General features: G+C 49.4%; 1 protein-coding gene across 1 annotated transcript in view; it reads right to left on the bottom strand.

Annotated features, from left to right (window-relative positions):
* Nucleotides 1-215: 215 nt before the first annotated feature.
* Nucleotides 216-14,843, bottom strand: part of UXS1 (UDP-glucuronate decarboxylase 1) — an 84,287-nt gene continuing 69,659 nt past the window's right edge. The window contains exons 6-10 of the mRNA XM_081833313.1: nucleotides 11,177-11,220; nucleotides 7,516-7,576; nucleotides 5,067-5,124; nucleotides 3,111-3,214; nucleotides 216-475 (exon numbers count right to left, since the gene is read on the bottom strand). Coding sequence (XP_081689439.1) covers nucleotides 344-475; nucleotides 3,111-3,214; nucleotides 5,067-5,124; nucleotides 7,516-7,576; nucleotides 11,177-11,220 — 399 coding nt within the window. The 3' untranslated portion in view covers nucleotides 216-343. The remainder of the gene's footprint in view (nucleotides 476-3,110; nucleotides 3,215-5,066; nucleotides 5,125-7,515; nucleotides 7,577-11,176; nucleotides 11,221-14,843) is intronic.

Raw genomic sequence — 14,843 nt, 5'->3', positions numbered from 1 at the left:
CCTTTTCAGCTTCACAAAGAAACCAGTAAATAAAACTGTCAATGACAGTCACGACATATGCTCTCATAGCAAGATAAAAAACGTGAAAATACGCAAAGATGCATCTACGCTATTTTACATAAAAAGACAGATTTTAAAAAGTGCAAGGCAAAATTTGCAGTTTTCTGAGGGGAGTTTTTAGGCACATCCATTTCTTCAAAGCAAGCTTCAGAATGAAATTCCAGTTTGTTCTTCATGACACCTGTTTTAAGTCTTTCTTTAAAAAAAAAAAGAAAAAAGAAAAAAAAAAATACATCCCATCAAGTGTGAAACAGGGAGTCTCCCGTCCCGAGAAGTGAGGTTTTCAGTTATGGCGTGTCCGTCCTTTTTTTATTCTTGCAGGCTTTGGTTTGGGGATGTATTGATTATTTGCCTGGTACTCGAGTTCTTTACGGAAATAGTGGATGGCTTTGTTCAAACCTTCTTCCAGCGGGACCTGTTTAAAGAGAAGGTGAGAAGGGGAGACAAGGTCACTGTTGAAAGAAACTGCAGACCTCCCCGGGGCTTCGCGGGCAGGAAATGCTGACGAGCGGCCTGCCCTCCGCAGGGGCACTCACAGCACCGCGGGTGGGTCACACGGCATCATGGGCTCGCCAGGACAAGGTCCTTCCAAAGCCGCTTTCAGAACGCACTGGGCAATTTAACAAATTACACCCCAGATGGACACAAGATGAGCTCTAATCCCCAAAGACCTGAACCACCTCTTGCTGGTTTGGGGTCTATCTCAGTTTGAATCAACCACAAGGAGCACCTGAAAATAATGCCCGTGTGCATGTGCCTTTCTTTCGGAAGTGTATGATGGAGGGAGGGTGCCCTGGGAAACACCTGTGCGTGACCCACCCACCTCACTCTCCCATGGGACATTCGCTCCCAGTGACCTAAGAGGCTGAGTCTGAGAAGAACCCATGACGACACCGCGGAAGCAATCTTAATTCAGAGCCCCTCCCTGCAGCCAACAGGAAATCCAACCAGTTGCCCATGAGAACAAGGGGAGAAGTCAGGAGGGGAGTGCTGCCAAGGGGCACCCGGAAACTGTTGGGGGAGAAGGGTATGCCTGTTACCTTGACTGTGGTGATGGTTTCACGGGTATAGAAATACATCAAAATTTATCAAGTTGGACATTTTAAATATAGGCAGTTTGCTATATGCGAATTGTACCTCAACAGCACTGTCAACAAGACACATATGGAAAAATCAAGATGGGTATATGACTAAACGCTTCTTTGGACAAGATCCCTCAGAAACTACTAATGAGCTGAAACTAGTAGTAAGAGAAACCAGTGGTAGATGTCTCATCTTCTAAATGTGTTAGAATGTTATACATCTAAACTCCAGAAAAATAAAAATACCTACATACCTCACATAATATAAAAGCAACAGTTACTACACAGCAAGTGTACCTTTAGCTTTTTAAAATTTATTTTGTTTAAAATAAAGGGGCTCTACTTACAAAAGGACCGATGGCAAATGCCTTCTAAAAACAAAGATCTGCACTTGCTGCTTTGTGTGGCGGGAATTCTTTTTTTTTTTTTTTTAAAGATTTTATTTATTTATTTGACAGAGACACAGTGAGAGAGGGAACACAAGCAGGGGGAGTAGGAGAGGGAGAAGCAGGCTTCCCGAGGAGCAGGGAGCCCGATGTGGGGCTTGATCCCAGGACCCCGGGATCATGACCTGAGCCGAAGGCAGATGCTTAACGACTGAGCCACCCAGGCGCCCCAGTGTGGCGGGAATTCTTATGTATTAAATTTTGTCTGGGCATGAGCATATTTTTAGTGCACTCAACAAATCCCTGTGGCCTTCAATCACTCAGACCTGTAGATTCCAGGATAAAATAAGATCGGACTGGAACTCTCAAGTCCCTTTAAGATCCAACACTGTAGGATTCTACTCAGCTCTCTGGAGGGCAGCAGAAGAGACCGCCCCAAAACATGACTGTGGGAGCTCAGGACCACATCACCCCCAAATATGCCACTTTGATAGGTATATGGACTGTGCTGGGCTGCAGCCTCTTGAACAAGTGCAGGGCGAGGCTCTCTCTGAACTCCTCCGACCAGACAGGCCCTCCAACAGAAATCCAGCTGTCCTGAGTCCCCTCCCAGAGGCGTCATCAACCAGGGAGCACTGACTCTCACCACAGGAGAGGGCACTAGACCTGGACACCAGGTAAACTGTCACTGGCTCTCTTATCTCCCATCTCTTCTTCTAAGGGCCCATTCACAGTTCTTTTTTTTTAAGATTTTATTTATTTGAGAGAGAGAGAGAATGAGAGAGAGCAAGCATGAGAGAGGGGAGGGTCAGAGGGAGAAGCAGACTCCCCACTGAGCAGGAAGGCCGATGCGGGACTCGATCCCAGGACTCCAGGATCATGACCTGAGCCGAAGGCAGTCGCTTAACCCACTGAGCCACCCAGGCGCCCCCATTCACCGTTCTTAAAAATCATCTACTGTCCTCTAAGAGGCCTATGTGCCCCTCTTCTTTCCCTATTAAGATGGTATTTAAACCTAAATTCTAAAGCCGCCTCTTGAGTTACTTATTCTTCCCTGGGTATCTCCCACATCTACCTGCAGGACACACACTAATCTACCTGCACAGTTTCCCACAGGCCACATGGAGTCTAACTTAGTCTAGGAGCAACAGAAAGGCATGGAGGGTTACCGCTCCCTGGACTTTGGTCTCTCATACTCCCAACCTGGTGTTCCACCTTCCTGGTAACTGGGGTGACCTGCTTGCCCTGGTTGACACAGCAACCTCGCCCAACCCTGCATGTCCAAGGACATCCTGGGCCGAGTGGAGACAGGCAGGTCAGCCAGGGCGACCCAGGCCCAGAGTGCATGTGGCCATTGCCCTGGATCCTTCTTTCATGGAGTAAGCCATGTGCGTGTGCAAGTTTACAAAAGCAGACTCCACAGTGGGCTCCCATTTCCCCTGTCACTGAGTGAGACACAGGAAAGGAGAAGCCATATACCAGCCTGGAGAAAACCCTACGTCCTGTCCGCCCAAGCACACCAGCGCCCACAAGGACCCGCCATGGGCCTTTGTCGACAGGGCAGTGTCGGCCATGCACTCACCACAGGCTCCCACGCCAGCATCATCTTCGCTTTTCTGATGTCTGGTTTTCTTTTCTGTGGGTCATCCTGGGCTTCGGAGAGAAACTGAATCTCACTTCCACTACCTGAATTAAGAAAAAAGAAAGGAAGAAAATCACAAACCACTCCAGGTGGGACTTTTACCGTATGCCTCAAAGTGAAATCCCCTCCATGCAGTGAATAAGGGTGCAGATGACGGAATGCATTTCCCACGGAGTCACTGAGTCACACGGGGGACTGTACCTCTAGCCCCATGAGAACTGGGTGGGAGGCAGTCACTCCTGAGAAAAAGGGCAGGGCTCCCTAGCTGCCCGCTCCCAGGCAGACCACCCACCATCAGCTAACACAGCAGGCATGCCCACAGAGCCAGACTCCAAAGTAAGTAAAAGTGGCAAACGTGGTGTCATCTGTGATCCGATGGCCTCACTGAGCCACATATGAGGCATTCACACACTGCAGGAGCCCCTGGCCTGGAAGTGGGCTGTCTTCCAACGTGTTTAACCAAGTAGAGTGCAGGAGGAATGACTGTGGGCCAGTTCCGGGCTGACGCCTTATGGAAGACCTAACTATTTATGCACCTGCAGGTGTGAGCCCTGAGCCAACACATAAGATGTCCAGCTACCGTGCTGGCCAGCAGAATGAAGCCACGCGAGGGACCATCGGCAAAGACCTGCAAAAGAAACGCCCAGCGGAGGCCAGCCCCGGGCACAGAATCACAAACCAATACAATGGTTGCTGTTGTAAGCCTCTGCAGTTTGGGGTGGTGTGCTACTCAGCCTTTCACAGAACCATAGTGATTATAATGCCCAAGGATCTTGTCAAAATGCAGATTCTGATCCAGAAGACATGGCTGGGGTGTGTTATTCTGCATTTCTAATAAGCATCTGTGTGACGCTGAAGATGCTGGCCCCTGGGCCCCTCTCGAGATAGAGGTTTGGGATAGCCTAGATCCTGGACAAACTGCTATCTGAGCACATCCCTTCCTTACCTGGGTAGAGACAGGCAGACCCAGAGTGGGAAAGCTGGGGAAGTACATCTCGGGGAGGCTGCTGGGGCCATGAGATCCTGCAATTTATGACCAAGGATGGCCAGCCCCCCTCCTGCCCGAGTGTCCAGAGCTGATAAGAACATGCTGGTAGATGACAGCTCCAACTCAGGAAGGACAGCCCCCAAGAGTCAACCCAGCTAAGTATGGGGTCTAGACAAGCACTTGAGCACGTCCTACATCAGGCTTACCCCAGTCTAGCCAGCCACACTCCAATCTGGTTGTGTTCTACTCAAATTTCTTGATCAACCATGGAAAACAGATCATCCCCCCCCGCCAAAAGTCAGGACTTCCCAGAGCTCTAGTAAGCCTGCTGATGTGACAAAGGGCTCACCCACTGTGCATCTGCAACACAAGTGCTGTCTGAAAACACACACGCTTCTTATAACTTTCAGAGCACGCCCCTGATTGGGGTTACTCCCAGTGTCTACACTGCCGCCAACATGTCATGGCTAGGTTGGCCGGAACTGCCAAGAACTTGAAACTCGCCAGCAGATTCCATCAGAAACACACAAGCTGGTACTGTTCCCTCTTGGCTCTTGGAAATCTCATTCTCATCACTGTCCGTGTTTGGAAATCCAACACTTGTTACTTGTGCAGAGTGATCTACCACTATCCCATCTCAAGCACTGGGAACAAATCTACTCCTCCCACTCCACCCCAACCTGCTGATACAACTGTGAACACAACCAACCTCCCTTCCCACGCTCCTTCATCTTTATCTTTCCATTACTTAATTAAAGACTCAGAAGACAATTAAGTGTTCCTGAAAAGTTCTGCTTTTTATCCAATTCAATTAGCTTGTATTAATTACACATTTTCTAATCAGGGTGTTATTAACTGATAGGGTGAGTGCAGCCAATTTCACTCAGTGACGTGTTTATCTTACTTACCAACAAGGTTTTTAATTAACTGAGCAAATTCTAGGATTGTGTGTTCTTCCGGGTTCCCCTAAGGAAGAAATGGTTGCTGGTTATAAGTATAATCACAACAGCAGAGACCACCACCCAAACCACATGCATGTCTTCCAAGTATCCATGGGCTGACTCTGGCATCTTGGAAAGTCATGAGGCTCCTGGCTCTTCATGTTTCCTCGGGTGCTTCCCTGATCTGGATGATGACTGATCCGCCTAGTGAAGTGCTAAACTGTGTCTGGTCCTGCTTTTGTCCTCTAGACTAACTGTCTATTGACAAGAATGCCCCTTGGCTAGGTCAAGAGCATCTAACATGGACACACGGTACCTGGCCAAGAGACAGGACGATTTCTCTATCTAACGTTACCATAACTGCATTGTCACTTGGCATAAAAGTTTGGGTCTGCAAAACGAGCTCTCCTAAGACAATATATTTCCCTCAAGGTGCACTGTGTCAACAACTTAAGCAATAACAGACTTGCTTACTTGCACATGGGAGCTGTAAAGGAACCAAAATGCACTCGCAGATGAGGGCTCTGGGTAGCCAGAGGGAAAGCCTCAATGTGGTTTATAGAGTGAGCTTGCCCTTAGGGGGCATCAAAGAAAACCATTTTCTCCTTTTCTTCCTTCCATCACACAGGACGGCGGCCACTGCCCCTCTTCCCTTCCCAATCCTGCTACTCTTATTTGCCACCCCCTCCCCATCATAAGAGACCACCATCAAGTGTGACAATAATTAGGTGTCCTATATACGCTGCACCCCCAACTTCCTGATCTGGCCTGAAGCTGGAAGGGACCAAGTCCTACATATGAGCACTAAGAAAGGACTGACTAGCAAAGTGGAGTGATAGGAACTGGGGAGGGAAGGGCTCTGTCTTTGTCAGGGCTACTTGCAGACACTCTTCAGGCTTTGGGGAAGACGGGTTTCTCCCAGGGATGGGAGTTCCCAAAGGGCCCCGTGTCAAGGCCCCCTCAGAAAGAAAGAAGGTACCTAGTACCTAAAGAAAAGACTGTGGTTACTTGGGGAGTGGGGGACATCACTGACAACATCACCATTTTAAAGGGCCTGGAGCAACACCCAGGATAAAGGTGGCCCGGCCTTGACAGTATCAGGTAGGTAAAGGCTCGGAAGAAACAGGCTCACACGACACGTCTCATTCTAATTTCATGTTCTTTGAAAAGTGCATGAAGGCAGCCCTGGCTGGTGCATGCTGACCCATGAATCGGTCAACAGTCTGACAAGGGAATGAGGTCTCCACCTTTCCTATTTGGTAAGAACTCCCTCCCAACTCAGTGAAAAATGAATGCGACAGAACATGCTTCAGATTGCTGGTTACAAAGAAAAGTACAAAGAAAGGTTTTTGAGTGAAGTGGTTTTGAAGAATCAGCAGGCATGGCCACACCTATGAACCTTAAAACCTTGTAGAAAGCAGGAGAGGTGGTTTGGGAGAAGCACCTGAAGCCGATCCAAGGCTTGTCAAGGTGAGGCCATGGCTCCCGATAAGCTAATATCAGGGGCCGTTGGCAGAAGCAGAGCATTTGAATGATGGGCAGTCTGCACTGGACACTTCACATTTTAAACAAGGTGGAATGAAGCTCTTCAGAGGACGGTTGAGTGAGAGGGTAGGAAGACTCCAGACATGAACATGAACTCTGGCTGAGAGCTGGGGAGGAGGAGACTCAGAGGGTATGACCCTGCCCTCCAAATCCTTGGAAAGTTACCCCGACTGCGGGAGGCATTGGATTAGCTTGAATGGCCTCCACGCTGAGAAGTAAGGCCAGTGGGTAGCTCACAGAGAACATGATTGTAGTTCTAAATCTAAGGAAATGCTTCCTGCCGATTAGAACTGGCCAGAGACAGAATGAAGTGCTTTGAAGAGATGCATGTTCACCAAGCAGTAAAACTGCTTAAAAACACAGAGCGCAAGAATCTTACGATCCCTCCAAGAGGGAGATTCTGGGACCACAGGAAGCAATGAAGGAAGAAGCAACAAAGGTGCCCCCAGAGCAGCCAGGTGAATTATACATGATCAGAACCTGGGACACATTCTTAACCTCCGTGATCTAAAGCTCACTTAATCAAGTCTTCCAGAGATTAGATTATGCCAAACAACGGAGAAAGGAATGCACACAAAAAACTGTCCATCTACTGTCACCAAAGGCTTTCACAAATTTCCAGACCCAGGCCCTTCAGGATGACAGAGGTGGGTGAGTGTTTGTCACACCACTCACCCATGCCTTGCAGACGTTTTACTCCTTTGCACACTCTTATTTTATGTTTTTCCCCTCTACTATTCAGCAAGCAAACACGCATGCCCTACGTGTGCTGCCGGCAAAGAAAGCAAAGGTTGCTGGGCTCTTCATGGTCTCACAAAAGCACACAACTCTGACCCGTTCCAGGGGGTGTGGAAGGAGCGGAAGCACTCACCAGGTTGACCGGGCTGCTGACGTTGCTGTTCATGAGAGCCACGAGGCCGTTCACCAGATCGCTGGAAAAGAACAGAAGGCCGGGTCAGGCGCCGCAGCATGCAGGTGCCGGGCAGACCCACGCCACCTCCCAGAAGAAAACCAAACCCCAAATGGAAAGCCGATGTCAAAACAAAATCCTGCAAATAAGCGGTGTTGAGAATGCTGAAGTATTCATGGATGATGATATGACGTCTGGAATTCGCTCTCAGCGCGTGGGGTAGAGATGGCTAAACAGGAATGGAAGCGACGGATGGGCTTAAGTTCTCTACTTTCGTCTACTTCTGAAACCCTTTAACGATTGGAAAATAAAAATAAAACAGACATACGCCCCCAAGAGATGGTGTTAATACAGTTTCTGATGAAAAGTCCATGTTTAAATGTGAGCCCACGTAGCTGGTCCATATGAAAAAGCAATGATTTGAAAAAAAAAAACCAGTAAGACCCACTGAAATGAATGCACTCCAGTATGTAATTCTCATACTGGCAAATCACAGATAAAGCCAAACAACACAGTGTTGAAATAAACCAGACCACTGCTCCCTACCCCCTCACCTTCAAATCCCCCCCCACCCCTCGCCGCCCCCCGAGACTCCTCGCATGAACGGTCGGGGACCTGGATGTTTCAGATGGATCGTGACCGACTGGGCCATGAAGGTGAAGAGAAGTAAGCAAACTTTCGCTTACCAAGGTTTGGTTCTTATTTTCAGAGGCTTTAAAGTGTGGCTCTGTTAAAAAAAAGTTACTTCGTAAAAATGACACCTCACTGCTACACACGAGCACGTTCTCTACGTCTACTTTCATCAGCTGTACTTCTCAGAAGACTTTTAAAGTTCTGTTCTGGTGATCCAAATGCAGTCTGCATTGAAGCCTTCCCTTCCTCCTCCTCCATCATTACCAGCAAGGAGCAGGTTACTACGGTCAACTTCAAAACAAAACCTGTTTTTGCTTTCCTTTTCGTCCAAAAAAAAACGGGGGGGTGGGGTATTTGGCAAACAGTTAAACTATTTTCTGAATTTTTGTTTCTGATGATTGGGTATTTTAAGTGAACATGCCTAAATAGTCCGTTCCATTCTCATAGGTCAAGCACAACTGCAAGGAACTGCTGATTTTGGATGACTCTTCTAGAAACTGGCAAAAAGTCACTTCATCACGATGGCAGTAATTACTATTCTATTACATCACAACACATCTCTCACGGCATAGGTCTCTGCATAGTCGTCAGAAGACGTTAAAAGCTGCCATTCACCAGCATCCACAATCCATTTTAATATTGAAATGCCAGGGGGTCGACGTGAAGCTGGAAGACAACGGACTCATGCAATCATCCTCGTGGTGGGGGGCATGCATCTTTTATGTAATCAGCTGGCAACTTTTAAGGTCAAAATTGCATAGATCACACCCATTTAACCTGAAGCTCTTTAAAAGTGTCATTTTGACAAAGTGACTTTTTAAAAAAAAAAAAGACAGCATGCCTTTGTTGTGGGGATGAGGCCATAACCTGACCAGGAAAACATCAGACACAGTCATGCCAAGATGTGAATGTGTATGGTATGGTCACCCGGACCTCAGAAACCGGGAAATGCCACTTCAAGGCGATCGTGGATTCTGGAAACAGTTAACTTAGTAAGGTAACCATAGATTCAGACGTTGTGCATTCTTAACTACAAAATTGTTTCTAAAAAAAAAAACCCAGCTTATTAAAACTAGCAAAACTAACTTATCTCAGCTGAGTCTTAAATAATAAAACTGGGAAGTCAGGAAAGCTGTCTGAGTTTGGTATGTCATGGAAACACATCAGGGCAGGCCACGCACTGCGGGCACGTTCACTCCTGAGCTGGGATGGTGTGCGGCATGTGCATTGCTGAATTCTTAACATCTTCTAATTACTGGCAGAAAAAGTCTGAGGCCCTTTTAAATGAATTCTGTATGTGTTGCCTTTGAAGTAAATGAGCACAGTTAGGAAGAGTGAGTTCTAACTGCTTTGCCTTTTACTGCAGTCTCCCTGGCACTTTGCGAGCTGTCACAGCTGGAGAAGTTTGGAGGCCACCGGTGAGGTGGTTCCAGGTAATGCCATGTCACGGACGACCGCACGACTCCCTCACCATGTGCACAGAGGAGGGGGGTGAGGTGGGCGAAGGTGGGTGGGATGGAAGGTGTGTTATTATGAAAAGACAGTACTCAATACACAAAGTCCAATTAAGATGGCCCGGATACAGAATCTGGCTTGATGCATTTTCTCTGAGCACAAGGTTCCTGGGGTAAGTGCTTTGAAATGAAAACAGTCCTAGAGGGATCCTGCTATTTCCTGGTTAAATCTCTTCTTAGGATATTCGGGCACCAAAATGTGCCAGCTATATTTTACTCCCAGGCTTTGTGTCCTGCTTGGCAAGACACTCATGGCTGGGGAGAAAAAAAACACTGACTGTGATGTACGTTTATTCATAGCTTTCTTTTAGACTAACTGTGAAAACTGACAGATATGTTTAAGAAAAAAATCTACAGTGGCTGTTTTTATTTTTATTGATTTTTTTCCCTAGCAGTTATTTTTCTCAAAGAGGCTTCTCCCTAGGATTCTCACATAATCAGACAAAGGTCTACGTGGTTGCTCTGGCCGAGATGGCCCAGACCTGCACCCCGCTGCCACCACTTCACGGCTACAGCACCCCGGGATGCCCTCGGGACACTGCAGGAGCAGCACTTTCCTGCTGTGCGTGCGGCCGGCACCCTGCCTGACAGGCATTCCCGGGTATTTACATTGCACAGTAAAAATATATGGTACCAAAATAGAGAACTGGATTTTACAATGATTTGGGATATCAGAAACTTGTACAGAATTCATAGTAACCGTGTCATGTGGGCAAATATTTTGTTCTATGCAACTGATTATAGAGTAAACTCTTCTCCCAGAACCCAAACTGCATTTTAAAATGTCACCAACTGAACTGGCCAACAAGAATACGAGACTTAGGAGGATTAACAAGAAAACGATAATAATTACCACTGAGACTATTCGACAAGGTTCTCACATGTATTTTTACCCGCATTTAGGTCCCGCACAAAATCTGACAGGAGGATGGTCTACCTCATCTTTTCCTTAATGAGGACAATCTCACCCACCCCAGAAACCCACGTTTAAGACGGGTGTGTTTCAGCTCCTGCAGGTTTGCTGGATGATTAAGGCCAGCTCTCCAACTGGTGTGATCTGAAATCAAGTCGCCCTCAGGAACTGGGCAAGTTTCCCTACGAAACACTAGGTGGCAGTAAAAGATTAGCACATGAGTCATAAATGCCTCAGACTTAACGTGTAAAATTTAAATTTTTTTTTTTTTAAGATTTTAAGTAATCTCTATACCCAACAAGGGCCTCGAACTTACAACCCTGAGATTAAGAGTCGCATGCTCCACCAACTGAGCCAGCCAGGAGCCCCGAAAATTTTACCTTTTAAACAGAGAACCCCAAGGGCTTTCCCATCTGAAAATTAAAATGGACTTTTAACCGAGCCATGTTAGAGATGTGAAAATAATGAACATATCGAACAGACGCGGGCTGCTTGGTCTGCACCACCTCTGCTGGAAGCGGCGCTAAGGCGGACTTGCGCGCAGCGGGCCCAGCTGCCTTACCTGACGTACTGGAACGCCCTCGTCTGCGACCCGGATCCGTACACCTAGGAGGAAAGCGACAGTTAGGCCTCCGAGAAAACCACACTGTAACGGGAAAACGGGTTTCCTTAAAACTCCAGGGCCACAGACCGACCTCTGAACTGACGCCGAAGGGGCAGCGATGCCACAACCCACTCGGCACCTCCAAGTTAGGCCCCGACAGTGGGAAAGCGCATGCGTCCATGTATCAAGTCTGTCCTTCCAAGTCAGTAGTGGAAGGAGTCGGCTTCTGTTAGTCTTGTGACGCGTCGGGGATTACATTAGGTTCTGGGGTCTCCACGCCCAGCAGGGTGGCGGCCGCACACACAGCAGGAAGCAGTACCTAGAACCCGGGTCCTGCACCCTGACAGCTGGGCGCCCAGTCAGACCAGCCCAGAATCTCTGGGGAGGAAGCGGCAGGCAGCTTGGTACTTTTACAGCCCTGGGTGAGTCTAACATGCAGCCAAGTTTGAGAACGACCCAGGAAACCACGGATAGGAGACGGAGGTGGCGGCGGAAGGGAGGGAGGGAGGGAGGGAGGAAAGAAGGGGCCCTCACGCTCCGTTTGTGTCTGTTGCCACATGTCCAGGCCTGTACTCAGGTCCTTTTCTCCACAGACCCTCTTGTCTGAATGTTCCCTCCTTGTGACACTTCCCTGGCTCATTCCGCCAGCCAGAACGAACAGCTCTGCCCTTCAAGCTCAGCCATTCTCCCCTATTCCTCTAGACTCTGCCACTCATACCAGCTTCCCGCAGTGAGCTCCTGGGGACAGGTACAGTGTCTGACTCACCTGCGCCCCACGGCACCCCGCATACCACCAGTGCTCCATGAACGCGCACTGAACAATAACCTTGTGGGGTCTGCAGTGTCCACCACGTGGTTAGAACAAAGAGACTGAGGCAGAGCCTCTCTGAGGCACTCCCTCACCCTACGGTCACAGAGAAGGAGCCAGGGGGGTTTTGCTTGCTTTCTTGCTTGCAGTGGTGGAAAGGCAGCAGCTGGGAGGAGGGACTGCCTTCTAGCACAGCCTGCCTCCCAAGCCCGGAGGAGAACAACACTCGTGCCTCCGTCACTGGCCACCTGATGCCAAAGAGGAGCCAGAGGCCAACAGCTCCACAGCCCAGACCAGCCCCACTGGCCTTGCTTTCCAACAGGGCTCCCCAGGGCGCAGGCCACCAGGTTTGAGAGGCAAATCGGAAGGAACAGGAAAGGGAAGAAAAGCATGCTTCACAGGCACCCGCTGCCTTTTTCTTTTTTTAAAAGCAGGGTTAGAAGGCTGCTTTTGCTATCTTAATAAGCATTCGGATATACCAATGTCAAAGGGGCATCGGATTTACCTATTTAGGCAGAGGCCCTCCCAGTGAGAAGAGGCTGGGGAAGTGATTTACAGAGCTTTCTGTCTACAAGACCCAAGCGCAACCACAAAACTCAGTAAAGAAACGTTGAAGAAAGATGAATGGGCCTCTGAGAAGCAGACTCACCCTTCCTTGGCAATTCTGCCTGAGCCCAATTCCCTGGTCATGCTGACCCTTCTGATACATCTGGGCAAGTGAGGAAGGAAGCCATGGGCCCAGTAAGTAGGACGTAAGATGGGGGAGGGTGTCCATCCACTACGCATTGCCGGCCTGTCATCCTGGAAATCCACCTGCACCCGAGGAGCCCTGCAGGTGGGACCCCGGTCTTATTTCTGTGCCACCGCATCACAGTGGAGGTCACGAGAGCCCCGAGCACTGCAGTGACTGGCATCCAGGAGGGTACAATCTACTCTGACTCCAAGTCCAGGAATCTTCTTCTTACCCCACCACATCAGTAATTTCAGCACCTCCCGTGGCTCCAGCTGTCAACTATGGCCCACAGCAAGCTGGCAGCGAGCCACCCTCCCATCTCTTTAGAAAGTATCCGATTTGGGCAACCCCCATCAGTCTGAGCTGCAGCATCCTTGACACACAGGGCCGTGGGCACAGAGCTAGTTCCTGGTTCCTGGGTGTGCGTAGTCAAAGTCCAGACCCTCCTCTGTCTCCTTTCTTTGCTCCTTCCCACCGCCCCTGATCAGGGGATTTGCTGCTGCATGCCGGCAACATCCACAGAGAGCCCACCATGCGTGAACAGCGACGGCCTTCAACACGCCCGTGAAGGCTTGGTCTTCACTCCCATCAGCCCTCTGAGCTGTGATGTACCAGAGCTGACCCACAGAAAAACACGCAGGCGCAGTTTTCCGTCCCACTGGATGTGAGAGAAGGAACGTGACTCGGCACTGTGCGCTGGCTGAGCCCACAGCCAGGGGGAGGTGAATGGGCCGCCAAGGTTAGGATTCTGAAGAACCACCCCAAACGCCTTCCTCAGCAAAAGGAACAAGAGAATCATGATGGCGACACTCAGTGGCTTGAATGTCACAAAATGGCATAAACCGAAAGGTTTAGAGCCTCGTACTGGGAAGCCCCAAAAACCTAGATTGAAATAAGCTGCGTCTACAGTTTCACACCGCTGCCTTGTTCAGAGTGCCCTCCTAGAGGGGGCAGTGATGCCCAGAAGGCCAGGGTGTCTTCAGGCACCCCTCCCTAACCTGACTCCATCACCATAAGGCTCCAGGGGCCTAGAGCTGAGCTGCAGAGGGGAGCTCAGCCTGATCCCTTCAGGTCCAGTGACGAAAGCCCCTCAGCAGATACCCCGCCACTGAGGTCCCACCTGATGTCCACATGGGCGGCAAATGGGCCTCTGGGAAAAAGCCCACGTTACAGAAGGAGCCAATGGAAGGGCCCCTCTCCCCGGGCTGTGGCAGGAATGCGTGGATCTTGGGGACCCCCATGCACAACTCTTCTGGGTCCTGTCGATAACTGACCTTGAAGACATGCCCCAACGTGTGCAAGTAGTTAAAATGCAATGTCAGCGGTGCCCCTGGACCCTTCCTCCCTGGCATCTTTATAAAGTCCTGTTGGATTTAAGTTTCTGTAGTGTGTCCTATTGTTAATCTCTATTTTGGTTTAAATCAGCCTCCCTACATACATCTGCAGTATTTACAACACAATAATTTTTAATTCCTGTGTGTATTATTTTCACTATGCAAGCGTGCTACATGAATAAGTTAAGTAAAAAAGAGTGCACATGTGAGAGAGAAGATGCGATCCCACCTCCCCCAGCAAATATGCCCACCCTGACTTCAGGAACAGCTGGAAGCCCTGCATAGCCCCCTGCCTGACGATAAGGCACACCAGGGCACAGACCGGATCTCACTCACAGACCTGCCCAAAAGTAGATAAGCAACAGATGCTACCACATGAGAAACAAAGGGCCTGCCTGGTGCTGACGGTGAACACCCTGCCCGGCTCCCATGGCTGCCTTGTCTTCCTCCATGAGAAGACAAGCCAGGCTTTTAGCAGCTCTGCCTTCACTTCCCAGAACGACAGAGGTGCAAGGAGATTCAGGTCCCTGTTCAGTCTGGATAACCAGGGCTGTGTGCAGGTCAAAGCGGCATGGTGATTCAGGAACCACCAAAAGGGAGAGGTAAACCGGTGGGCAGGCAGGCAGCCAAGAGCACAAGGAGTACTACCAGGGAGCACTGCAGCGGGGGGAGGGGGGAGACAGAACACCACAGGGGAGCACTGCAGAGGAGCACCTTGGGGGAGAACGGGGGGCACGAGGAGCACTTTGG

This window comes from Leptonychotes weddellii, chromosome 10, assembly GCF_054177405.1.
Source record: "Leptonychotes weddellii isolate Sample4059 chromosome 10, ASM5417740v2, whole genome shotgun sequence".
NCBI classification, from domain to species: domain Eukaryota; kingdom Metazoa; phylum Chordata; class Mammalia; order Carnivora; family Phocidae; genus Leptonychotes; species Leptonychotes weddellii.
Note: the sequence above shows the minus strand (reverse complement) of the source record. Positions and strands in the feature narration are given on the sequence as shown.